The sequence below is a fragment of the Periplaneta americana genome, chromosome 16, assembly GCF_040183065.1.
Source record: "Periplaneta americana isolate PAMFEO1 chromosome 16, P.americana_PAMFEO1_priV1, whole genome shotgun sequence".
NCBI lineage: Eukaryota > Metazoa > Arthropoda > Insecta > Blattodea > Blattidae > Periplaneta > Periplaneta americana.
In genome coordinates this window covers 144269329-144295791 of record NC_091132.1, presented here as the reverse complement: position 1 = coordinate 144295791, position 26463 = coordinate 144269329, and the positions used below count along the sequence as shown (strand labels likewise).

At 34.7% G+C, this 26463-nt stretch overlaps 1 protein-coding gene across 4 annotated transcripts in view; it reads right to left on the bottom strand.

Annotated features, from left to right (window-relative positions):
- smid (nuclear valosin-containing protein-like smid) overlaps positions 1-26463 on the bottom strand; it is a 122807-nt gene that overhangs the window by 73507 nt on the left and 22837 nt on the right. For 3 of the 4 annotated variants that reach the window (XR_011329798.1, XR_011329796.1, XM_069813122.1), the window contains exons 5-7: positions 11308-11461; positions 7573-7620; positions 1336-1515 (exon numbers count right to left, since the gene is read on the bottom strand). Coding sequence is in view for 1 of the 4 variants with exons in the window: in XM_069813122.1 (XP_069669223.1) it covers positions 1336-1515; positions 7573-7620; positions 11308-11461 (382 nt within the window). In the remaining 3 variants the exon portion in view is untranslated. The remainder of the gene's footprint in view (positions 1-1335; positions 1516-7572; positions 7621-11307; positions 11462-26463) is intronic. The other variant, XR_011329797.1, reaches the window with a different exon arrangement.

Genomic DNA, 26463 nt, shown 5'->3' with positions numbered 1-26463 from the left:
GGTTCTCTTCCATATTGAGTCTGGACATGACGCTGCACTTGAGTAAATGATTGTGTCTCGATAAACCAGGATACCCACTGTAGTACCATCTCCTGAGGTGTCCACTGTCAGATTTCATATTTCACCAAAATTCATACCTACAACCAAAAAACGCATTTCAACAATCCAACAAAATTAATCTGTTTCTGATTAACATGCTGGAAACTGCATCCTAATATCATGTCTCAATAATCAGGATTAGTACGATCCTCAGTCCTCCGACTTAACACCTTGCAATTTTTATCTCTAAGAGTAAATTCTGTGGCCAGGAGGAAAAAGGTCTTAAGTCAATTTTTTTGAAAATGAGATTTTTAGTTATTCTGAAAGCAGAAACAATTCTCTACAATCTGGTAAAACGGCTTTATAGAGTGTTACCAAATGTCCTAAGTACTTTTTGAATCGAGCACACACAGAATAAAGGACTTAAGAATATTTAATACTTTATTCCTTACAGACCATCACATGTTTACTTTCCATGCTTCCCTATTAGAAAGATCTAAATTGTATTTTAGCCATTTTATCACATAATGATGTCCTTTCCTTTTAATACTTTAAGCACCAGGGTAAACAATCCTATAATTGTTTAAGACCCATTTTGCATTCCTAATAATTTACATTTCTCATTCATTTTGACATGAAAAGGTCTTATGTTTAAATAGTCCCTTTTACTCAGTTTGGGTTCTAGTCTTAAAAGGGCTTAAGTGCGGCTATTTTTGGAAATAACCAAGAAAATTGTTAAATGAGCAACATTACCTATTTTAGAAGAAATATAAACAAATAATATCCAGGAAAAACCTCTTAATTAAAAAACTCTATAATTGACACTAATTCTTTCTACTGCTATCCCGAAAAGTATAAAATTTTTATTTAATAAGACCTTTTTTCTCCCGGCCACAGAATTAAAAAATGCCATACAAAAGACAAACCCACATGCTGTGGAAGAAATTAAACTTAATAACCGTCAGGTGACTGCCACAAATTCTGAATGAGTACTAAAGTGAGTAATGGACAGTATCTTAAAAAGGTGCCAAAATGTGTGGACAACGAAGGCAACCAGTTTCAGCACCTTTTATAAAACTGTTAAGTAACTAACAACTTTTATCTCTTAAATAGTTAAGGAAATTGTAATTGCACAGTTTCACCACAATCATTATAATACACCTGAACATGGAGATTAGTGCATGCTGGTTCACACTTCAATGCCTTTCTCTATACAAATAATTGAAAACAACACATTCAAAGAATGGGCTCTCTTCAAATGCTAATTACACTTTAAGTGTATGTACATTCACTTACCTCAAGAACTTTCGAACTTCCACCAAAATCTTTGAAGGATACTGATGGCTGTCTTGTTTCAACTTCTTTCCACTTTTTTTTCTTCTTTGCAGATGTATTAACATTCAATTTTGATAAGTTCGATGTTGCTGGCGTGGATGGGCAGGTAGGTGGAATAACCTTATTCTGTGTATTAATCTGCTAACAAATTCACAAAACATTCTTTTTATACACTGATGCTTCTATAGTAGAAGTACATAGAAATATATTGGGAAACAAATACAGTAAAACTTCATTTATACATTTTTATGAGGGTCTAGAGAAAAAAAGGTAAAACTAAAATCACTTTTAGTAATATCTGAAATAGCATATGAAGAATACATGGGAAGAACGAGTTAAGTCAATTTAATAAAATTTTCGCCAGAGAAATTTAGAACTTCATACTTAAGTCACCTTTGAGTCTGTAAAATAGTAATCAGATTTATAACACATATAGCAGACTCTTGCCAATCTGGCCATTCGTTGCACAGAGTGCTGTATTAGTGAGTGTGCCAGATTACTGAAAGTGCTTAAAAATGTCATTTAATTTAATGTTATAAGCTGCGCCAACCACTGCACTTGCATTTCTAAATCAAAATTAGAACATTCTACATATAGCCAATGTGTGTATACGTATATAAGTATATGTCCACACCTGTGGAGTAACGGTTAGCGTGCCTAGCCGCGAAACTAGGTGGCCTGGGTTCAATTCCCGGTCGGGACACGTTAGCTGGTTGAGGTTTTTTCCTGGGTTTTCCCTCAACCCAATATGAGCAAATGCTGGGTAACTTTCAGTGTTGGACCCTGGACTCTTTTCACCGGCATTATCACCTTCATCTCATTCAGATGCTAAATAATCTAAGCTGTTGAAAAAGCGTCTTAAAATAACCTACTAATATATATATATATATATATATATATGTATAATGTAGAACCAGAATCATGTAAGTGGAATGAGTAGGCATTGAATACATCCATGTGTATAAGTATAGAGTATAACAATGGCACCAGTGCAAATTTCCCAGAAAACGATTACAGTAGTAGTGATAGAGAGTACACTAAAAGGAAGCTGGATAATTGAGAGACGAAACTAATGAGAGTCTAGTGCAGGCCTGCAGAATGCGTAAGTAGGCAAAATATGATGTCAGCCTCACTCCACTTCTATTGGGGATGATTGACTTCTGCATAGAGTTGTTTACATTTTTTGCCTGTGCAAGGTCCATTAGTGGCGGCACAGTAATTTTCAAAAAGGATTGTAATGAATTCATTGTATTTATAATGCATTATCTGGTTTCAAGGTTTACAATTATGCTAGATTTCCTGTTGGTAGTTTCTTTGAGATTCCTTTGCACCTAGCCTGCTTTAGATTTTCGAAAACTTTCCTCCTATCATCACCTATGGAAACATAAATTTGTAGCATTTAAGTAATGAATCTTGAAAGTCACTATTCATTTCAATTCAAAATGAACACGAGTGACATCCTTAAATTTAACAGTATATAAATAAATAATCAATATACAGTTCATAATAATGAACTTACCAGAAAGTTTGTGCATTCCATAATTCTTAATATGGGCTTTGTTGAAATGTGGTTTAATATTGAAATGAGTAGAAATAAATTGGATGGGACACAGTAAACAAGCAATTCTTTCGTCTTCAACAACAAAATAATCATATTCCCATTTCCTTTGGAAGTAGTATTTCTTCACGAGTTTATATTTTGCCAGGTTCCAGTTCTCTTCAAACTGCAGTACGCGTATTTATTTATTTTTTTATATATTTATTTATTTGGCTGCAGTGTGTTACAATGTTGAATGACAGCATTGACCTCCAATCATATAGCTATCACTCACTTATCAACGTACAATTTATATATCGTCCTATTACTAGTAAACCAGTTAAGACCAGTAATGCAAGTTTTGTAAAAACAGGAATTAAAACTTTATTAATGCATAAAAAATAATAATAAATTCTTCAAATAAAGTAATTGGTTTGTTGCCTACAACATTTCGGACTTATTCCATTTTTGTAGAATACAGAGCACAGAAAGACAAGTCGGGGACTGTACTGAACTTATTTACACAAAAAGTGGACTTAATCGGCTTTACTAGTAATAGGACGATATATATATATATATATAGGTAGACCTTCTTACATTATATGCACACACACATTTTAAAATTTATTTTACATGTCTTTTAACTTATTTATTTCCCTCATTCATTTTTCTCTTACTTTCTAAAGGTATGTTCCTAAGGATTTTATTATCTGTTCATTTGTAATTCTCGATAGTGTATTGTGTACCTGCTGCCGTGAGAATGAATGTTGATGCAGCCGAGCGTAACTGGAACGGTATGACCGCACTGGTAGAAAAGGTGGGTGGGGTAGAAGGGGTAGTAAGGCAGTCGCTCTGAGGAGCTACAGTTCTGCAGGTCTGGTCTAGTGTATTCTTGAAGAATGTAAAATTGTTTGCCCTCAAATTGTGACAACTATTCCATAGTTTGTCCATATACATCATGATGTGTTATGAAACGTTTCACTATTTCTAGAGCAGTACAACATCATTAAAGGACAGAAGATTGATTGAGGTAAGCATGGGCTGCTTCAGATTTCCACGCATTTCAAAGTGGGCCACATTTTAACTATGAACATGTACTGTATTTATTTTCGTGTTCTTCTTACATTTTCACGGCAAACCTAATTTAGAGTAAAAATTGATTTAGAACATATAAATGACTCTTTGCAGCTCCTGGGAGTTTAAAATAATACGACCATATAAGTGTAGAAAAGAAATAAACGAAAAATGTATAACCAAAATAAATTAATATGTAGGTATAGGAATTTTGCTGGTACCTAAAAACTGAAGTGAATAATTGTGAAAAAATGCTTAAGTGTAATCCTCTTCGGTATAGTCCCGTTAATCTTCTCCGGTTTCATTGTGGTCGAATTCTGTCGTGTTTGCAGTATTCCACTATGTGTTGATTCTGCTTCCTTGTTCAATGATGTCACTGGCTGTTACAACTTGCCTGAGGTTTCTTCTTTCTGTATTCCATAGCTGATTGCTGAACTCTGCCATTCCACGCTTACCTTGCCTTCTCTTGTACGCTGTCCAAGCTGATATCATTCCCTATGCTCATCGACACTAATCCCCTAATTTTCTCCTTCAGGATTTTTCTATTCTTCTCCATTTCTTCCGAACTTACTTCCGGAAACTTTATGCTTACAAGACACTCTTCCACACTAAAGATCAAATTGTTAATCTTTAATCTGTCTCTACACAGTTTTGCAAATTGATCTCTTTTTCTAGTTTCTTTCAGAAAAGGGACCAAAACCCATCTTCTTCTACTTACTGCATAACTCCAGTCATTGTCAATTCTAATGTTCAATGTTCCTTAGCAACTTTGTTTCTCACAATCTTATCCTTCTTCATCATGCTCTTGAATTTAACTAATATAGGCCTAACTTGTTCTGTATTTCGATTTTGATTTCTTCTTCCTATTCTAAATACTTCCAAAATTTGTTTGTTGCTCAAATCCATTCCAAAACACACCCAACATCTCCTATTATCTTCTCGCATGTTTCACCACTATGTTCCTTCTCATTTTCTTCTACTCCAAAAATTATAAAGTTTCTTCTCCTCTTCTAAGTGCTTCCATTTGCTTTTCAAACTTTCATTTTCGTGTTGGATTTCTTCCATCTTCTTCCTCATCTCTGCTATGATCTCCTTCATTGCTACTAAATCTTTTTTCATTTCAATACCCTCCATTCCACTTTGGCTTCGTTCACTTGGTGTACCTCGTTTTTATTGTGACAACGTGTTAGCTTTCAGTTTGTTATATTGCTTGTTTTCAGTTTTGAAGAATTTTAGATAAGGACGCAAATAGCCAAAGTACCTGACGTGCCCTTTTTAAACCTCACTAACTCATTCACTTGTTACACAGATCAATTCCTTTGCTTTGCTACTTCCCTCTGACTTGCACAAATCAACCTCCACACTCGGCTGCTTGCTTAAGACTGATTAAATTTAATGAAGAATTATCAACATTTTTATGCACTCTCAGTAATGTGGCACACTCATTCATCTGGCACCTCTCTGTGCAAGGAATGGCCAGATTAGCGAGAGTCTATTGTATCTAAATATGGCTCGGAAATCTCGACTTCACGAAGATAAAATAAGAAGAAAGATTGAAGTTGTTGTAACAGGTTTTCTTAGATCTGTAAATTATTACATACTAATGGATCATAAAAACACTGGCATTGGAAAATAATTACAGATAACAGTCTAAATACTATTGTACAGAATGGCCTATTTTAAGTCAGTTGAGAGAAATGCGTTATTATTGTAAACAGATTTCATTTATAAACTTAAAGTCATACAGATAATAGATAATATCTACTCAATACAAAAACACAAATAATCATGTCACAAATGTTCTAGGAGAGTTAGGTTTTCGAATGCAAACACACGAATTTTCACTGAATAAACTCTATTTTTTGTATTTCCCATACTGAAAATTTCATAAGGGTAAGAGCCGGGAACAAAGAGGCCATTCAATGGTACCACATCTGCAAATCTTTTTGTTTAACATTTAATTCAAAACAATCAGACCACAGTAAGGGTGTACACCATCTTGTCACCATATTAACTCCTCCCGAACTGGTTACAGATGTTCAAAGAGTGGACTGTTTTCCAGTTCTAGCATCTTCATGAAGCATTTTGAGATAATTTTCAGTTATCAGTCTGATCAAAAAAATTGGGCCCGATAAGCCCACCAGCAAATATTCCCACCTAAACAATCACATCAGAAGCATTTAATTGTCTGCATCATGATATGTGGATTTTCAGAACCAGTACACCTGTTCACTCTTCCATTTAATTTAAAAGTTGCTTTCTCAATCCACAGAATGGTTTTATAAAAATTGGCACCAACTTCAGTGTCAAATTATGTACCACTTGTAGAATTCTGTTCAACTTTTTCTACATCCTTCGTAGGCTTGTTTTAGACATGTCATACACAATGGATACTTTTCATGTTGATTTTGTAGGTGACTGTACAAAGCATTTTGCTACAACGTCAAGATTTTCTTATGTAGTAACAGATATAGGCCTACTGACTGAGGAAGACCCGTTACTGGCCCAGACTGTTAAAATATTTTATGCTCGACCATGCCGAAATGTAGTAATTATACACCTGGTAGCAGTCCTTTAATGCATGTCATTAAAGTACACCTACTCATTAAAGTTCAGGTGTTTTCAGTCAATGACAACTCAGCTTACAGGTGTTCAGCCAATAACGAGTCAGCTTTGTACCGTTATAAAACCGCAAGTATCGATTATTCTCAGATATGCAATCGAAAGAGAATTAGCGAAAAGTCACGGAGGCTGGAAATCCAATACTGTCACAGAAGGTTATGTTCTGTTACTATAATAATTAGCGCTAATTGTAAATAATATTCAAATAAATTCAATTTGTCATCTCGTTTTTCAATGTCGAATTCAATAATCAAAGTTATACCAAGTTTAATGGATTACACAAGGTCAATGACATTATTGTTCCTCGGAAAAAATTAATACTTTCGCGTCTGCGCACATCTCACAATTCACGACCTAGAACAAGGTCACTTCCGATCTTGTCAGATACAAATAAAATGTATACATCTGAATACTGTAATTTCAAGTTAGAAATATGGTCGAGCATAAAAAGTCGTATGAAACTCGCCTATAATGGTAATTAAGAAGCTCTATGAAAATTATGAAACTCGCTTGCGCTCGTTTCATAAACATCCATACTCGCTTCTTAATTACTATCATTATAGGTTCGTTGCATAATACTATAATTCAATTTGTTAATACCTTGTCATAATGGAAATATAGTGTTTGAAAAACGTTTAAAAAATAACTCAAAAACATTATAATAAAATTATTGTGGTCATGTTTCCACCAATTCTTTAGTACAAAAACAACATCACCTCAAATAGCTACTGCTCTAGTCAAGAACTACTACGCTGGTCGATGAAAAGGAGAATAATTGCTAGTGTCAACTGATTTATGGTTCACCCCATAATAACAATATATAACTAATTTGAAAGAACACATACTGAGAATGGACTCAGGTAAATTATCATACAAACTGTTATATTGCAGACAATTAGAAGCAAAAGAAATATTAAAAGTTCGGTTTATATAATAGAAAACATTCTATTTCTTATTTGCCTTACCTCTTTCTTTACAATTACAGCAGTCTGTCTAGCTTTATTGACGTTTTCCTGAAAATAAGATTCAGAAAATTATTTCAATACAGTTGCACTCAAGTTTTTCACTTATTCAAAGTTGTGGGTATTAATATTTTCATGTGTGGAATAATTTAATAGAGTATCTTCATAATTTCGTAACAATGAACTTAATATTCAATACCATTTTCACTTCACAGTAACTGGTCTGAGGCAGAATTAACAACCTTGACTACAAAGAGCCTATTTTAAAATACATGTTCGCATGTTATTTGCTTACAATTAAATGCAGAAGTTTGAGAATTATAGTAAACATTTCCAGTAACGCCATTTATACATTATTCTACAATATTTAACCTTTCAGAAAAAAACATTGATTCTGGTTCACGTTAACACTTTGTTTAAAAAACAGTTTTATTACAAGCATTTCAGCCTTATCAATTTCACCTTTAATATTATATATAATAAAAAAATTAATAAATGGAGGATTAAAAATTAATGGAAATAAATCAAACATTGTTATACAGTAAAACTTCATTTACACATTTTTATGGGAATCTGAAGAAAAAACGGGTGAGAAAAAAATACAACTGAAATAACATCTGAAATAGCATTTCAAAACTATAGTCCGGGTCAGCTTACTTCACACCCTTAGGGTGAAACCTAACCATTTTTACCCCATTACTACATATACTAGTGGATTGTGGTGATTTTTTAGTTTGCAGGTTGAATTTTCTTTTGCCAACTTCGTTTCAAATTTCGATACTGACAAATACTACAAATAGTACCGGTAGTGATTTTGTAACTGGTATGTTGGCAGCTAGGACAAATATCGACAATATTTGTCGGTAATGGAGTTCCATGAAATTAAAATTGTACTAGATTTCTGAGTCCATTATTGGAAGCTAGTGAATTTTGAACATACTAACAATTAATTAATATCAGTATTAATATTAATATATAATAGTTGTTTTGTGTGTTGCGTTGTGATTATAATTCAAGACTATAGTTAGGTAAGTAATTTCATGTGGTAAAAAAAATACATTTTTAGGTTATTTTTAGGTTAGGTCTCGTGATTCAATTGTTTAGTCAAACTAATGAATTTCGTATTGCCAGACAAAATACTTGACATGTTGATCCCTTTCCCATATAGTTTGCCTAGGAAAATATGTTTCAAATTATTGAATTATTTAGAATAATCATCCAACATAAAGTACGGTAAGTAAATAAGTCATTTAGTACGTAGGACCATGTGATACCTAGTAACAGTTGGCAACACTGACAAGACGGCAATATTTGCTATTCAGGAACTGTTCTTATGTGACCCTCACTATAAATGGGGAGACCAAGTTAAACTAATTTAGTGAAATTTTCACAAGAGGAATTTATAACTTTACAGTTAAGGTATTTTTGAGTCTATAATACAATTCTAGTTCCAACTTATAACACATTCTTGAAGAATGTACGATAATTTGTAGAAAATCTTAGCTATTTAGAGCCAAAGCTGGCTGATCTATTACATTTCAAACTCCAATCGAGAAAACTTTATGACATACTTGTTCTTCCAGTGTGATCTTCATTTAAAAACGTGATTAATTTACAAAATGTCAGTTATTTTGGACTTCTTGTTGGTAAGGTGTAAACCATGCCCTGAAATTGTAATAAATGTTCCATAATTTGTTCAGTTACATCATGGTGTGTTACAAAATGTTTCACTGGTTCTAAAGCAGTAACAGCATCATTAAAGGACACAAAATTGGTGGGGGAAAGCATGAGCAGCTTCAAATTTCCACAAATTTCAAAGTGAGCCACATCTTGACAATGAATATATGCTGCATTTTTGCATTCTTACACTTTCATGGCAAATCTAATTTCAAGCAAATTGATTTAGAAAATGACGTTTCGTATCTCCTGGGATTTAAAGTATGTTCGTATAAATGTGAAAAACGTACAACCGAAATAAACTGACATGGAAAATATATAAATTTTGCTGGAACTTCAGAAAAAAACGTATGTGTGAAACATATAAAAGAATGTATGATTTGAGGCTTTCTCGGCATTGGTTCGCTAATATGTTTTTGCGGGATATCAGCCGAGTTAAAGATTCCATGTGAGTGCGGCGAAGTATACATTGGGCAGACTGGCCGCACAATAGAAAACAGAATCAAAGAGCATAAGAGGAACCTGAGGCTCTATTACCCAGAAAAATCTGCAGTGGCGCAACACAGCGTAGAAAAGGAGCATAAAATACTATTTGACCACGCCAAGGTCATTAACAAATCAAGCCACTACTGGGAACGTACAATCAAGGAGGCCATAGAGATTAAGCTGGAGAAAAACAACTTTAACAGGGACGGTGGACTACAGCTCAGTCAGGCATGGACACCGGCCTTGGACCAGCTTAGGCCATCTTACAAGCAAGGTCACGAAGATCACGGACTGAAGACAGCAACCGATTCCAACCGGCGAAACAGGACTTACCCGCCAAACTTCACACAGGAATCCCAGGAGGGGCGGAGCTTATGAGGAATGATAATTCCCAGCCCCAGATTGGTCGATCCGCCAACCAATCCCGTATCACCTGAGACAGCCTAACATCTATATAACCTACGACTTTCTGTCCAGACACTACTTCCCTGAAGATGGCTGCAGAGATAGCAGTTGAAAGCTTGGAACATTCCAAAATTTTAACTCTGCTGATATCCCGCGAAAACATATTAGAATACAAAAGAAGTTTTACTGTATTATAAAAAGGAGATGCATTATTCCATTACCACTAAAACTAAATGGAGTAAGTGTACTTTATTCTTCAAGTACCTTGGTATTCTTCAGGGCAACAGACTACTCCGAAAAAATTAAATTAAATATGCATACGTATTTTAGAAAATTTATTTTAACATCATGTCCAAATGTATCCAATTCTTACTTCTTCTAGCTCGAAATTTTTCAAGAAGTGACTGCCATACAAATGCTCCATTGTTTCTATTTTATTTGTTTGTATTACACTGATTTGGGAACTCATTAAATTACAATCACCATCTAAACAGAATTTCTGGAATATAATCAGAAGCTGGCTATCATGCAAGAATTCTGAAACTAGGCCTACATGAATACTTAAGTAAAAAGGTAAGGTAAAGGTAAAGGTTTCCCCGTAACATGCCATGAAGGCACTTGGGGGGCATGGAGGTAGAGCCCCATGCTTTCCATGACTTTGGCACTAGAATGAGGTGGTGTGGTCGGCACCACGCTCTGACCGCCTTTTACCCCCTGGAAAGACCCCGTACTCAATTTTATAGGAGGCTGAGTGAACCTCGGGGCCGTTCTGAAAGTTTGGCAACGAGAAAAAATCCTGTCACCACCTGGGATTGAACCCCGGACCTTCCAGTCCATAGCCAACTGCTCTACCAACTGAGCTACCTGGCCGCTGAATACATAAGTTCTGGAGTTAATTGTAGTTTATATTAAAGAAGCTGTCTGTAGTCTATTCTCTGCTACTGAAGGACATTTCATTCCACCCGCTGACTTTAACTTAAGAAAAAATTATGACTAAATATAAACTGAAAATTAACTGCATATACCATTTCATTTGGAAGATTAATGATTGAAGCATTTAAATTACTAATGCTCTGAAGCAATTTTATTAAAACACAATGAGTTTTGTGCTAGAAAATCTTCTCTATTTCAATGTGGAGGATAAAAATAATAAATATAATTAAAGATTACTTTTACAGGAGGTGAAGGCTGAGTCTTCTGAGCTACATTAGCTCCATTCTGTGATTTTTGGACAGGCGTCTTTGAATCATCATTCTTTGGAACCTCTTCATCACTGCTAATGTTGATTAACTCTTTTTCCTCTTCGTCGCTTTTAGTACGCTTTCTGAAAAGAAACAGAACTACTCAGTAATAATAATGTTCTTAATTTATGTATACAAAACTTCCAACTGTTAAATGTGTGTATTTTTTAAGTATCTAAACATCAATGAGACATGCCATTCATTTAATCCAGTGATCATCAACTCGGCTGAAAGCGAGCATGGGTGCTCAATACTGCTCCCATGCAGGGCTAGCGAGCATTACCTCATCCTCGGCATTATGCATCCCTATCTCCCGTTCAGTAGCGACTCTTGGCAGAAGCTAGCTGCAATGTTGAATAGAAGTACATAGTATGTCTCAACAGTAGTCGTCTCCTTCAGGAGAAATTTTATTCATGATTTCTGGACTTGAACGTATGGAATAAAATTTTAAGATTTTCGTAGCATTGTGTTGGGAAAAGTGTTCTCTTTCCTGAACTTTACTGAGTGCTCTGGTTCCAAGAAAGTATTACTTCCAAAATAACAGCAAGCATCTGACAACATAATAATTACCCGAAATATATTGTTTTGGAACTAGATTCGTTTCCAAAAATCTTAGCCATAATGCAATTTTATTCGAACCATGGCAGCTGTTATAGTCAGGTGTAAATTGCAGTAATTTATACATACTATAAAACATCGCAATGGTTTAAAATATCTGCTAAATGAGGAAACATGATACGAGTCTCTATTAAAGCTTCATTATTTTATTTGTAATAAACATTGAGGTTACTTGGGCTACATTTGCACTGTTTTATTACCATATCCCCTAATAATTTTATAACACAATACGCTATATAAATTTGTATAATTCTTTATTAATTGGATATAATAAAATAATGATTTTAGAAAAATAATAATAGACACAATCTTACAATTTGAAATTTCATTTATTCTTGTTGCTATATTATTACAACGAATATATTGTGTAAAAGATCTTGGTGTAACTATTAATCATAATTTGACTTTTCATAATCACGTATTTAATATAACAAATAATGCTTTCAAAAATCTGGGTTTTATTATTAGAAATTCAAAAACTTTACAGAACACTACGACTTTGACACTCCTTTTTAATTGTCATGTTCACGCTAAATTAGAATAATTTGGTCACCCACTTGCAAATCACATAGTAATCAAATTGAAAAAATTCAAAAACAATTCTCTAGATATCTGTATTTTAAGATATCATTGTTCAGCCCTCCGTAACAAAATTTCTTACAGCAATCTACTTGCTGAATTTAATTTAATGTCTCTTGCCAGTCGTAGATTACTTGCTGAGCAACTTTTATTACATAAAATATTCAACGGTCTACTGGATAATAGCGAAATATTATGGTCTACTGAATAATAGTGAAATATTATCACAAATCCAGATTAATGCTAGAATATCACATTTAAGAAATCGTCAATTGTTATACTATAAAAAACCAAACACTTCATCACACAAAAAATTCACCAGTGTTAAAAATGTGTTCAAATTTCAATGAAATATGTAAAACATGGGATCTAGATTTCTGCATTTCTTACATGGAATACAAACATTTTCTTATTAATATACTGAAGGTAGTTGATTTTATATAATATTGCTATTTGTTACTCTGTAATTTGCCAATTATAGCCACATTTTACATTTTTGGCTATGATATCTATATTTAACTATTTTTCATTTATTTTATTTTGTATTTTTCATTTATATCTATATCTGTATCTCTTATTTAGGTAGTATCTATTTGTCTTTTTTTTCTTTCCTTTTCTCATTTTCCATTTTAATTTGTATTTACACTTGTATGTGTTTCATCTCTTTTTTTTATTTTTTTCATGTTATCTGTGTTTTTTTTTTTTTTAAGAATATCTGTACTGTCTATTGTAATTGGGGCTTTGCCCTGTTATAGGCATAAATAAATAAATAAAATAACAAACAATGTAAATGAAGCTGATTAGTCAATCAGACAGAATGTTTAAAGGAGCAGTCCGCGATAAAATTAAGTTGGCTTTAATAAAACACGTTTTTCAATCTAAGTAGAATGTAGTTTACCGCATGTCAATGCGAGGCATGGTTCTTGAGTTATTGACTCCGCACAAATACTTATGACGTCAGAGCCACTGAACTGGTGTGATTGCGTAGTAGGCTGAGAACATCCCGAGTGCAGCGCTTTGTATTAAATAATCTTCTCGCGCCGTAATACACGTGAACAGAATTTCGGACTTAGTTGTGATTGAGTGAAGTTATATTTTGCTTTTCATTTAATCATAAAACAGCACATACCAACATTGTGGTTTTATGTAGGGCATATTTTCTTTTATATGAATGACTTTGAACTACAGTAGACTAAACAGAAAATTGTATCGCAATACAGTTTAAAATGCCATGGTGTTGTGATTTTTCGTGTTCAGAGGGAAGAACAAAAGCAGAACATGGAGAAGGGGTATCATTTCATGTATTTCCGGACTGCTGTTGTGTGTTCTAATCATTTCCATGAAATTAATTTTGAAGAATCGTGTCTATTAAAAAGATGTTTAATGAAAGACAATAGAACTTCTATGAAAATGAAGAAAACTGCTGTCCCTTATTTTTGAAAGGAGAATCTCCCCAAAATAGTTCTAATACTAAGCGCTCCTCTGCTTATAAATGAAAAAAGATCGTCGAGGAAGTAATAGCAAGTTGCAGTGATGCACCTATAGCTGAAAATATTGACGTATGTGTAGTTCTTGATGAGGCTGAAAATTCACAGAAACCTAATATAAACAAAGCTGTGCAGTGTGAGATAGGGTGCGAGACGCTAAGAAATGTGTGTGGTGAATCAGATGTGAGTGAGCCATAAACTGACTTAGACAGATCTTTTCAAATAGAAGAAGAAACTTCAAATTCTAATTCATGAGATATAACGTACAAATTGTTTGAAAATTTTTCAAAAACTTCACAACTATATTTCATCGGCAAGACAACATTTTATAAAATAATTTCAAAATTCGTAGAACCAACAGTAGGTGCAGTTATTTTCACATTCATGAACAACTTACCAATTCCCTAAAAGATAAAAACGTGCGAATTGCGGTGATGCCCAATTTGACTCACCTGATTACAGTGCAAAATATGTGACTTACAGTGTAATGGACCTCGATTCAGATAATGTTATAGATTTCATAGTTCTGCAAAAGGGCCTAATTGTAGGCAATCTTGAAAAAGCAGCATGCGAAAAAGTTCTAGATCGCCTAAAAGAAAAAATGAACATTACCCTCTCTCTGTCGGACCGCAATAGAGGAATTAGGAAATTCATGAGGACCAAATATGAATGGTGGACCATCAATTTGACATTTGGCACACTGCAAAAAGCTTATCTAAAAACTTTAAAGCCGCCGCAAAAAACATATGAGAAAATACAAATGTGGAAAGACAGCATCATAAATCACTCATGGTGGTTATGTGCTACATGTGAAGATGATTCTGACGACTTAGAAGACAGATTCATTTCTGTATTAAATCATGTTTGTAATATACACGAACAGAGACATATAAAAAATGTGCACACATTCACCCATACAATAGTTAGAGGGAATGGATCGAACCTGGACCCAACGATTACAATGCTCTGAAAAATGTTGTATGCAACCCTGTCCTTTAAAAGACTTAAAGCAGACTAATCAGTTTTGTCACACCAGCAAACTTGAATCATATCATAACGAGAGATTGGTTTACATTCCTAAGAGAAAACACTTTCCATATGATGGAATAGTAACAAGAACTATGATTGCGATAGTGGGCCATAATTACAACATGAAAAGAGATGTAACTGGCTCCAGACTCCAGTACCCTAAAGTCACTAAAAGATGGGTGGAAAAGAAAACATACAGCAGGAAGGAAAACGCGTGGAGAGAAGATATACAGAGAAATGTGTTGGAAGTAGCTCGTGATTATCAACTACTGCAATTCCATGATGCACATGTTTTAGAGTTCTCTCAAACATAGCCCCGGTGCCTAAACCGTGTGACTCAACAACTATGGTGCAATAGAATAATATAAACCATGTACTAATTTATTGCTGACGTGAGATAAACACGTATCTGTAGTCCCTTCATAACGAATATTTCACGTCTCACATACATTCACTCACTCAATGAAGACGTTGACTTTGGTTATAATTGATCAAAATATTAAACCTTATCAGACCCAAGTCGTTCTAATCACAGAATGGAACAGAATGCATTGTACACGGGATTTAAAGTGGGATAGAGTTTGGGTAAGTTATTATTATTATTATTATTATTATTATTATTATTATTATTATTATTACAGTATATGCATGTGATAGGTCCTAAGTGAGTTAATAATAACTGACTGTAACATGAATTTGTATTTACTCGGTCTACGCTATATGTCAAACGGAACTACAATGCAGTCTTATGAAGTGATCAGTGGTTATGACGTCAGAGCTTGCAGTAAGACCTTTAATATTTCACAAACTAAAAGGCGTAGAGAGATGAGACAAACGCCGTTAATCTAAGGATTACTTAGGTCAACATCCTATAATATAATCAAAATTTCGAATTTTATCGCGGACTGCTCCTTTAATAATGAAACATGTCCTGCAAATTTATTAAAAATTTCGCTCTTCCCCCATCATACTCACCTCTGAAGGAACTACTGTACATCCAAGGAACCGTTATGGTTGGTGCGTGAAAAGAGGGTCCAAAAATGTCGAAAAATCGAGTAACTTCTATTCGTTTCACAAATAGTAGCAATATTTATTTTTATTCTGTTTCTTTCATAAACAATTTATAGTTTCTCATTTCAATTATTTATCTCCTTTCAAATCTAAAATAGTACCATTCAAAATCTGTGCTTCAGTGGCTGACCACGGCAATATCTTTGAAAAATATTGCAGTGCAAGAGGCCAAATGACTATATTGTCAAACGCCTGGCATTAGAAAACAAAAACAACAACTATGTTCATGGTTTAGTTAATGCATATTTATGTAAGTAGTGGCAATCAGTGTTTAATTTAGAAATACACACAAGGCTTTTATTAATTTGAATATTAAGTATTTAACTGAAATTGTGCCAGTAATATGTAATAATTTTGCTGCCGCTATTTAAAGTCTTATTCTGTTTGCATATGTAATATATAAAATAATATTCTAATGCAATAGTAAGTTAATGTTCATTTATTCAAATCATTTCTAATGTCTTGCTCATTAAAAACAGAGACACTGCCAATATACGGACCTCTGTTCCATTACAACACACTCACTTGTTCAGGGCAAGCGAGTAAGGGAGATGCACAGTACAAATCAGTTGATGACCACTGATTTAAACATTGTGGGATTCAAGCATAAATCATTTACACCACATACAGTAGAGCCCCTTTTTAACGAATCTCTGGGAGATTACTTTTTTTTTTTCCTTAAAAGAGGGTTTACATCAAATGGGAAAGAAAGGCTAAAACAACTAGTACTAACATGTGTGTTATATACCAAACATTATAATCATTTAATTAGCCTATAATTATTATTTACAATGAACTTTATTTCTAACTCTTCAAATAGCGAGGCACGAATATTTTTTCATTCGGTTGAACCCAAATCACACTAGAACTCGCCACTGAAAATTTCTTCTTTCTTCTTCAGTATTCCCCATAATGAAGGAATTGGCAAGCCATGCTTTTTTGCCACATGTGATAGTGTTCCTTGAGGATTAGCTTCGATGTTCCTTATTATTTTCATTTTCCGCCTGACAGTTAATTTCTTCCGTTTATAGAGTATCCGGACCTTAAATTGCAGTCTAAAGCTTATGGAGTGCATTGTTGCGACTGAACTGCAGAAAAGTGCGCGCAAGAGTGGCTTAATCGAAACGTCACAACTACACATTAAACATCTAAGAATTAAATTAAATCCATTAGAATGCTAAATTATGTACTACATACTAGGGCTGGATAAAAAGTAATGGCAACAGATCGATATTTCTGACATGGCTTTATTCACAGGGGTACAACATTTACGTACCTTCTATATAGTCGCCCTCCTTATTTATCACCTTTTGCCAAATGTTTGGAAGGCGTCGTACACCATCAGCGCGTCCATCTTTGTTGATGTTCCACACTGACTGCCCTATAGCATGGATAAATTCATCTCTGGTCTCCGTACCGGGTCCCTCGCAGTGGTTCTTTCAATTTGGTGAATAGATCGTAATCGCATGGACTCATATCGGGTGAGTACAGTGGATGTTCCAGAATCTCCCATTGCCAGCGGCGCAAGAGGTCCTGGACAACAGCAGCGGTGTAACTCTTTGCATTATCATGAAGAATGATGGGATTCTGTACCACCAAGTGTCGTCGTTTTCTCCTAAGGGCTGAACGAAGGTGGTGCTGCAGGAACCTGCAGTAGTAGTCCGCATTTGCCGTCTGCCTTGGAGGTACAGCGTGGTGCAGTATTACCCCATCAGTGTCATACGCCACAATGAACATCACCTTCACAGCACTTTGTGTAGGGCGCACTTTCTTCGGACAAGAAGAACCTGGATGCTTCCATTCATTTGATTGATGTTTCAAGTTTGGTTGGTTCATATGAGCGAGCCCAGGTTTCGTCCATAGCGACGATTCATCCAAGAAAGTCGTCATCTTTCCTTTGGTACCAGTCCAACAAGGCCTGTGCGACTGCATAGCAGTGTCATTGTTAAACCTCGGAAATTTCATGGGGTATCCAACGCCCTGTAATTTTGCGGTAACCCAGAATGTCTTGCAGAATGTGGAGCACAGTTTTGTGACATACTCCGACTTCCGCTGCTAACTCACGCACAGTCCATCGGCGATCAGCATCCAACAGAGAAGCAAGGAGTTGAACTGTGTTGTCCTCCACGCGGGGTCGTCCTGTACGGAGGTTGTCCTGAACGGCATCCTCGCCTTCCTGGAATGCTTTAACCCATCGTGCCACTGTGCGCTATGGCAACGCTGCATCGGCACATGCTTCACGCAATCCCTGAAAACATTCTTGTGCAATACGACCTCGTGTCACTTCAATTTTGATCCAGGAACCTTGCTCTAGTTTTGTAAACATGGTCTTAGGGCACTCGCACTATCCCTATGAAAGTCGACGTTCTACACACAGCAGTAGATTGACAGAGTACTGTTGCCGCTGGCTGCACTAACTCATCTAACAGTCCTTGTTCATGTCCACATAGCTGGCAGCTCTCGAACACACCATCGTCACGTGACAGCAGTGTTGCCATAACTTTTTATCCAACCTATGTACCTTAATCATTGTCGCTGTTTTCAGGTAGTGGTAGTATCCCTTCTGTAATTTCTGCAAATCCTGATGTTCCCACCCTAGATGATGAACTATGTTCGGGAGATGAATTTGAGGATGTTGTGGATGAAGAAGATGAAGAAATTCTTACTAAAAATTGTCTGAAATTCACAGATCTTCTCGAATTTTCTTTACCTGGTTCACATAATTTGCTCAGTTGTAATATTCTCGTGAGCAGCGCATATGAGATTCTGCATATCTTTTTCTTTGAAAGATGTATTGTGCGTCGTAATGTAATTTTTCACCTGAGCCCACCCCAACTCAATCGGATTTAACTCACAGTGATAAGATGAGAGACGAAAAACTTGCCATCCTGCCGCTTTTGCCATTTCGTCTATTCTCAGCTTATCATACAATGACTTATGTTAAGAAACGGTGTGTAACAATTCTTGCTTTAGCATACCATCCTCAAAAGTGATTTGTTTGTCATTTAATCATTGCATGATATCAGGTTTCTGCCAAGATGTCACTGGTACAGGTTCACTCTTACGGGAATGATAAGCGGCATTATCCAACATGATCACGGCACCTTCAGGAGTGTTCGGCAACAGTCATTCCGCAAACCATGTCTCATAAATTTCACCGGTCATTTCGTTGTGGGCATCTACAGTGTTTTTGCAACACAAAAATGTTAGCTCAGCATTTCGAACGAATTCATGTTCATTACCCGCATGAACCAAAGCGAATCACATCCCTCGACCTTTTGGTGGTCAAGTCCTGAACTCACTCCCTCTATAGCAGCCTGCAGAGCACTTTTTACCTTCGTGTCCCTCCATTCTTAGTTACACTGAGACTGACATTTACCCAAGATTCATATGTGTAAATTACGAGTATAGGTTTATTTTATGGTCTCAAACATTTTATCTCCCATCGGTATCTGTGCCTCCAAGTAATAATTTCATCGGTTTCTATGAAAGCAGCTTTATTACCTCTTCTTAGGTACCGGAAACCTACGTCATGCAAGAAATGATACAACATGGTCCTGGAATATTGTGGCAAAAAATTGTCTTCATTTAGCCTTGCCATAATTACGTTCAGTGTCAGAGGTATGTTTGCAAATAAAAGATAATGAACCACTTGACGTATCCCAGTCTGCACAATAGCATCATATTTAATTTGCTTCGCGTTTTTTCTGCCGTCCTTCTCTTTTTTGGTTTTTCATGGAGGAAGTTCGCAAAGGACTCTGTTTCCGCTCCTTCCTTATAGCATATATTGTTCTCTTGAAACAACCTGTAGCTTTAGCAGTTTCTTTAAACGAGCTACTCACATTCATTGTTTTTAAAAAATAGTCTAGGACGTTCATAACAATGACTGCGTTCTTTCCCCCCTAAGCTTACCTATGGAACGTTTCTTAATTTGAGAATCCATTTTGCATTCTGGTATCTCATAGGCCTATATCTTATTTTATCTTGCGCAAGTTTTATTTTAAGAAACTCTAAGCACAAGCACTAACACACACACACACACACACACACACACATAAAATTACTCTTCTCACTTGTATATAATTGGATATATTATACTATAAAAAATACTCATGATCGGCAATGCATGTGACCGTCTCAATATTGAAATGTATAACCAGTCTAGTATATACAGTCACGAAGCTCAATGCGTAGTAAATATGCATCCAAAGATAGTTGCTAACCAACCACCTGCACAGTCTATTGTTCTTATACTTGTTTTTTTGAAAGATGGGACATGACAGTGAAGCAGCCGAGCTTGGAACTACAGTGCTATGTTGCCAATATGGACTACCATGTTGCCAGCTGATGGAAGCTAGCAATTGACGTTAAGATGGCTGACGTTAAAACATTCATCAACAATTGATGTGAAGGTAAAAAAACAATACAAAAATCGACAGAGAATCAAACATGAAACGTGCCACTGCTAATAATGTGTACACAATAAATGTCGCCAAGAGAGCTATTAAGCACCTGCCACGTGGGAACGGTAAGTTTGGCAACTCAACCATTGTTACCATAGCAACAGGCCTACCACACTATGTGACATTCAGTTGTTTTTCCGATCGCAACGCTCCTGTCATGTCCCATCTTAAAAAAAAAACAAGTATAGCACCCTCACAACTCAAGCTTCGTGATTGTATATACTAGACTGTGGTATAACTTTGTAATCTCCGTAACTTCAAATGTGTGTATGTTGTACGATAGCTGCAATCTTGAGCTAAATCGGCGGGTCAGAATGAAACAGAATATATATTTACCCTTTCCTAATTAGAACTAAATTAACGCCAACAGATGCAGCTTCAAATTTTGCACGCAACTATATATTCGTGTGTTTTAATCGATCACTATATATTTTAAGGAAATGTGGCAACCTCATTAGATTAGAAAAGTATAGTGCTTATGGTGAAATTCATGTGAAGGAAGGAGACGAATAGATTCCATTCTCTGCTCTATTGCAATTTAAGGTCCGAATACTCTATAGTTGCCATTATAACAATGCACAAACAGCATAAACTAACAAAAAAAACTTGGAAACAGGATCCACACAACACGAGAAAACAAAGCAAGCAAAGCAACCACTCTGTGAAAGTATTGCAGTGCAAGACCATAAAGAACAATAAAGAATAATGCCACTGCATTACTATCGACTGAAACGTACAATTGAATATGTCAGTACTAGCTTATTGAAAGTCGAGTCATTATTTCTGTCTTCATTATCACAAAATTCACATGAAAAGTATTCCTTAAAAGCGGGATTTTCCTTAAACTGGTTTTCCTTAAAAGTGGGAATTAATTACATTATTTTTATGGTAATTTGACTGGGGCTTAACAGATAATTCTTTTAAAATAGGAAGGTTAAAACGGGGTTTCACTGTAACATATTTTCCTAACAAATGTAATATTTTTCAAAATTGGACACAGAAGATAAATTATTTTCCTTTTTTTTTTTTTTTCAGAATATGTCACTGTATAGTTCTGTGTTATATGCAAATACAAAATTAAAAAATATCATTGCTCCCAGTTGCAGCCTATGTAATTATGGGAAACTAACCAGTCAGATCTATCTCCGACTCCATGCATGAGAAAAAGTCAATATCTGAAGACAGAGACTCAAATCCGGTATCCGCCACATCCTGCAACATTATCTTCAATTAGTTATGGGGTGAATCAAATGGTGTTGCAGAACATCACTGAAATCTATACATTTGTTATCGAAATATAGTTTCCACAAGCACCCATCAAGTACACATTCTCATGGCCTTGCATACATAATTTTAAAAAAATCAAAATCGTAAAGACATATTCAATTCATTCTATTCTCAACATATGTCCTTTCAACTGCATAACACAAAAAAAATTTCTTTTAAAAAGTCTTAATTTCAAAACATTTTTTAAAATTCAAATTCAAAAAGTATATTTAGTACTTGGAGACCAATTTTTCGATCTACATTTTGATAAACTATATTATTGTCATATGGAATTTTACTTGAAGCAAATAATAATAATAATAATAATAATAATAATAATAATAATAATAATAATAATAATAATAATAATAATAATAATTTATTTATTTATTTAATCTGGCAGAGCTAAGACCAGTAGGCCTTCTCTTCCGCCCAGCCAGACTCTAATTCTAATTGAATACAATTGCTTACATAGTTATTACATTAAAGAGATAGGTTTGGAAATAAATCCCGAAAAGACACTCGTGATCAGAACATAGTACAAAATGGAAATATAAAAATTGGAAATTTATCCTTTGAAGAAGTGGAAAGATTCAAATACCTTGCAGCAACAGTAACAAATATAAATGACACTCAGAAGGAAATCAAACACAGACTAAATATGGGAAATGTTCGCTATTATTTGGCTAAGAAGCTTTTGTCATCTGAAAGTCAGAATTTATAAAATAGTTATACGACCAGTTGTTCTGTATGGTTGCGAAACTTATGCTCTCATTTTGAGAGAGGAACAGAGATTAAGGGTGTTCGAGAATAAGATGCTTAGGAAAATATTTGGGGTTAAGAGGGACGAAGTTACAGGAGAATGGAGGAAGATATAAACAACGCAAAACTGAACACATTGTATTCTTCACTTAAGATAATTAGGAACACTAAATCCAGATATTTGAGATGGACAAGGCATGTTGCATGTATGGGTGAATCCAGAAATGTATACAAAATATTAGTTGGGAGACCTGAGGGAAAAAGACCTTTGGGGAGGCCAAGACAGAGATGGGAGAATAATATTAAAATGGATTTGAGGAAGTTGAGATATGATGCTAGGGAGTGGATTAATCTTACTCAGGATAGAGATCGATGATGGGCTTATGTGAGGGCGGCAATAAACCTCCAGGTTCTGTAAAAGCCATCTGTAAGTAAGTATATACAGGGGGCCCACTTAACTCTTTCACCTCCAATAGCGTGTGAAATATTTCAGACATACACAAAGTGACAATTACAAGTTAAATTACATCGAAGGGGACATCTGATACACTTTATGACGTATTTTTTGCACATGAAATCATTTTCAAGATATTAGAGTCAACTTTCCTTTTTTAAATGTGAACCAACTATGTTCTGTATTGAAAATGTAGCGTTACCTTTGTCTGATAACAATTGATTACTTTACAGACTGTTTGAATGTCACCGGTAAGAGTAAACATAAAGAATGTCTTCCTTATAATGTTGACTTAATTGAAGATCGAACACACCTATAGTATTGTACACTACCCGATACAATCCTTATTTCTTCAGTTCTGTACTGGACAATTGAATGATAACACAGCAGCAAAAAATCTGATTGCACACTGGAGATTTTGTGTTTTGTTTTTTGAGAATTGTTTATTTTTTATTGTACACTACCGTATTTTTATGTCTCACTTCACCATGTGCAACATTTCCATTTCAAACAGCAGAAATAACTAAAATCCTCTCTAATTACTATCACTCATTAAAAGAATTGTATTCTAATGGATACCATCCCATTGTGGAATCCTGAGAAACGAGAATGCGGATGCTTTAGCAAAGAAGGGCAGCACTGCTACTTACAGACCTGTTACTAAATCTACGTATTATTCTGTGAAAAGATTTATTAAATCTACATACTTAGACTTCAACAAACAAAATTTGATAACACAATCTCAAGGGAAAAAATGGAACTCTCTGCATCATAATCCACAGTTAATTCCCGATTTACCACGAAAATCGTCTGTAACTGCATTTAGATTGGTAACAGACCATGATTGTTTGGCCAAACACCTGCATAGAATTTGAATATATCAGTTCCCTAACTGCCCATTGTGCAACTCAAACCAAGAAATGGATTCGGAACACCTCAAAATCTGTGCCTCAGTGGCTGACCATGATAATATCTTTGAAAAATATTGGAGTGCAAGAGGTCAAATGACTTTATTGTCAAAGGCCTGGCATTAGAAAACAACAACAACATTTCCATAGTATTAAAATGTACAATACATTGTAATTATGATTTAATTGACGCACAAATCTAGCCAGAATTGTCCTTCTTCAGTTTGATCCTTGGTCAGATATTGCTTATGTTTACCATTCAAACAGTCAGTAAAGTAGCCAGTTGTTATTAGACAGAGCTAATGCATCATTTGTAATACAAAACATAGTTGGTTCCCACTTAAAAAATATATATATATATATATATATATATATATATATATATATATATAAAAGGAAGTTGGTTCCCATTAAAAAAAAAAAAAAAAAGTTAATTCTAACATCTTGAAAATTATCTCATGTACAAGAAATGCATTACATGTATCAGATGTCCCCTTCAATGTAATTTAACTTATAATTGTCGGTTTATGTATATCTGAAATATTTCACATGCTATTGGAGATGAAAGAGTTAAGTGGGCCACCCTGTATAACATATATATCAGAAAATATTTCATACTATTTGGTAGAAAATAATCACATCATCAGTACATTATGCAGATTTCGTATGATATATTAATTACAAGATATGACAAAATGCATATTTTTACACTTCTAAATAACTGAATTATATTTTCATAAATGTATTCTAATATAACATAATTCCAAGGTCCATGGACAGTTAGGTCCCTTCATAAATAACAGCCTTTAAAGGGACACTCAAGGGGGTTGTAAATCTGTGGTCACCACGGGGACACTCTACTCATTGTCAACTCTCAGCTTGCACTTTCTAGCAATAACCAAGTGATTTAAACATCTATATTTGTATATTTGTTAGGGTCATATACACACTGGAGGAGTAATGGCTTAGAGGTAGAGCTCCCACTTCAATAACCCATCTTGTTTTTAATTCAATGATCGGTTACTTTCCAAATTCTTATAGTAATATAAATATAAAAACTATTATGAATGCTTCATTGTACTTCCTTTTGTATCTCTAACCTTTGTAGAATATTTTGGTCCAATTTTGAAGTTATTAACGAGTAGCCTTATACAATATATTTTATTTTAGACCTCAAGTTTTGTTTCCAAGCCTCAAAATATATATTAAAGTAGTGTTCAATAAAAAAAAAAAACTACAATGGTGAACAACAGCATTTGCATTACATATACAAAATGTATTAAATTTCTGAATAACACTAGAGTAGAGTGAGCACTAAAATTGATTAACAATTAATTTTATACAGGATTATTAAATTAATATTTTGTAAATTAACCTATTTTAATGAAGTGGTTGAGTTGGGATTTCAATACCAGTCAAAGTATCCCAATTTTAACACTGATTTTTACAAATTATTTTAAGAATGTCTCACAAAATTTAAACTGACTCACCTAGTCTTGTGAAAGATGTGACAAGCAGCTCTGAACCATTGTTTCTGCTTAATATAGTTTCTTCTTTTGATATCTTGTTTCCTTCTATTTAGGTAACAAATTCTAAACCATACTCTACTAAATAACTTTAATAATTCAGGATCTTAATTTGGAAAGTTTCTCGTCAAAATTCTAAATAAATGACCTATCACATTCTTTTTTCTGTTAATTATTTTTTTAATTAAATTTTGTAAATAAAACCTGACACTCGTCAATTGTTGCCATCCACTGAGAAAAAAGATAAACCAGTCCACCATGTGAAACGACCTCTATTAATCCTGGAGATTGTTGACTGGAATTAGCATCTGAAACAGCGCTTTTGTTATTACATTTTCTAGCAATACAACCAGCAACATATCTAACCTCTTCTATTTTTTCATTAGCTCTGTTGTGTCATTTCTATTATCAATGTCTACCTCTAATGAGTTTATTTCCTCAGGGATTTCGTTCACGCTTTCATGGAAAATGTCCACAAGATCCTGAAAAACTTGCTTTGTTATTAATCTTATATGGGAGACTTGTAGGGTGCAGCAGACGACATTCTAATATTAAGAGGCGCAAGCAATTTTTCACTTCGACGGGCAGAGGGTTATTATAAAAATGTCTCATCCCTCGAATTTGAGAAAGCTGGTTATCCAGAGCGTCTTGATTGAGTTTCCTGGTCATTATAATATAATCAATTCCTTTTCCTTTTAAATTGCTATATACCCTTTCAAGTTGTTAATTGAGGTAAGGAAGCCATTCTGAAAAGGTAGAAGAGTATTTTTACCTCTGATTCTCAGTTTTTTACTGTTTTCTCCTTTCTATCTAATATCTCTACTTGTTCCTTGTGGTTAATCCCGAAGACAAATTTCAGTTTATTGTGTTTAGGATCTTTCAGAATTCCTGAGTTCATTACATCTGTGAAGTCATTTACAAG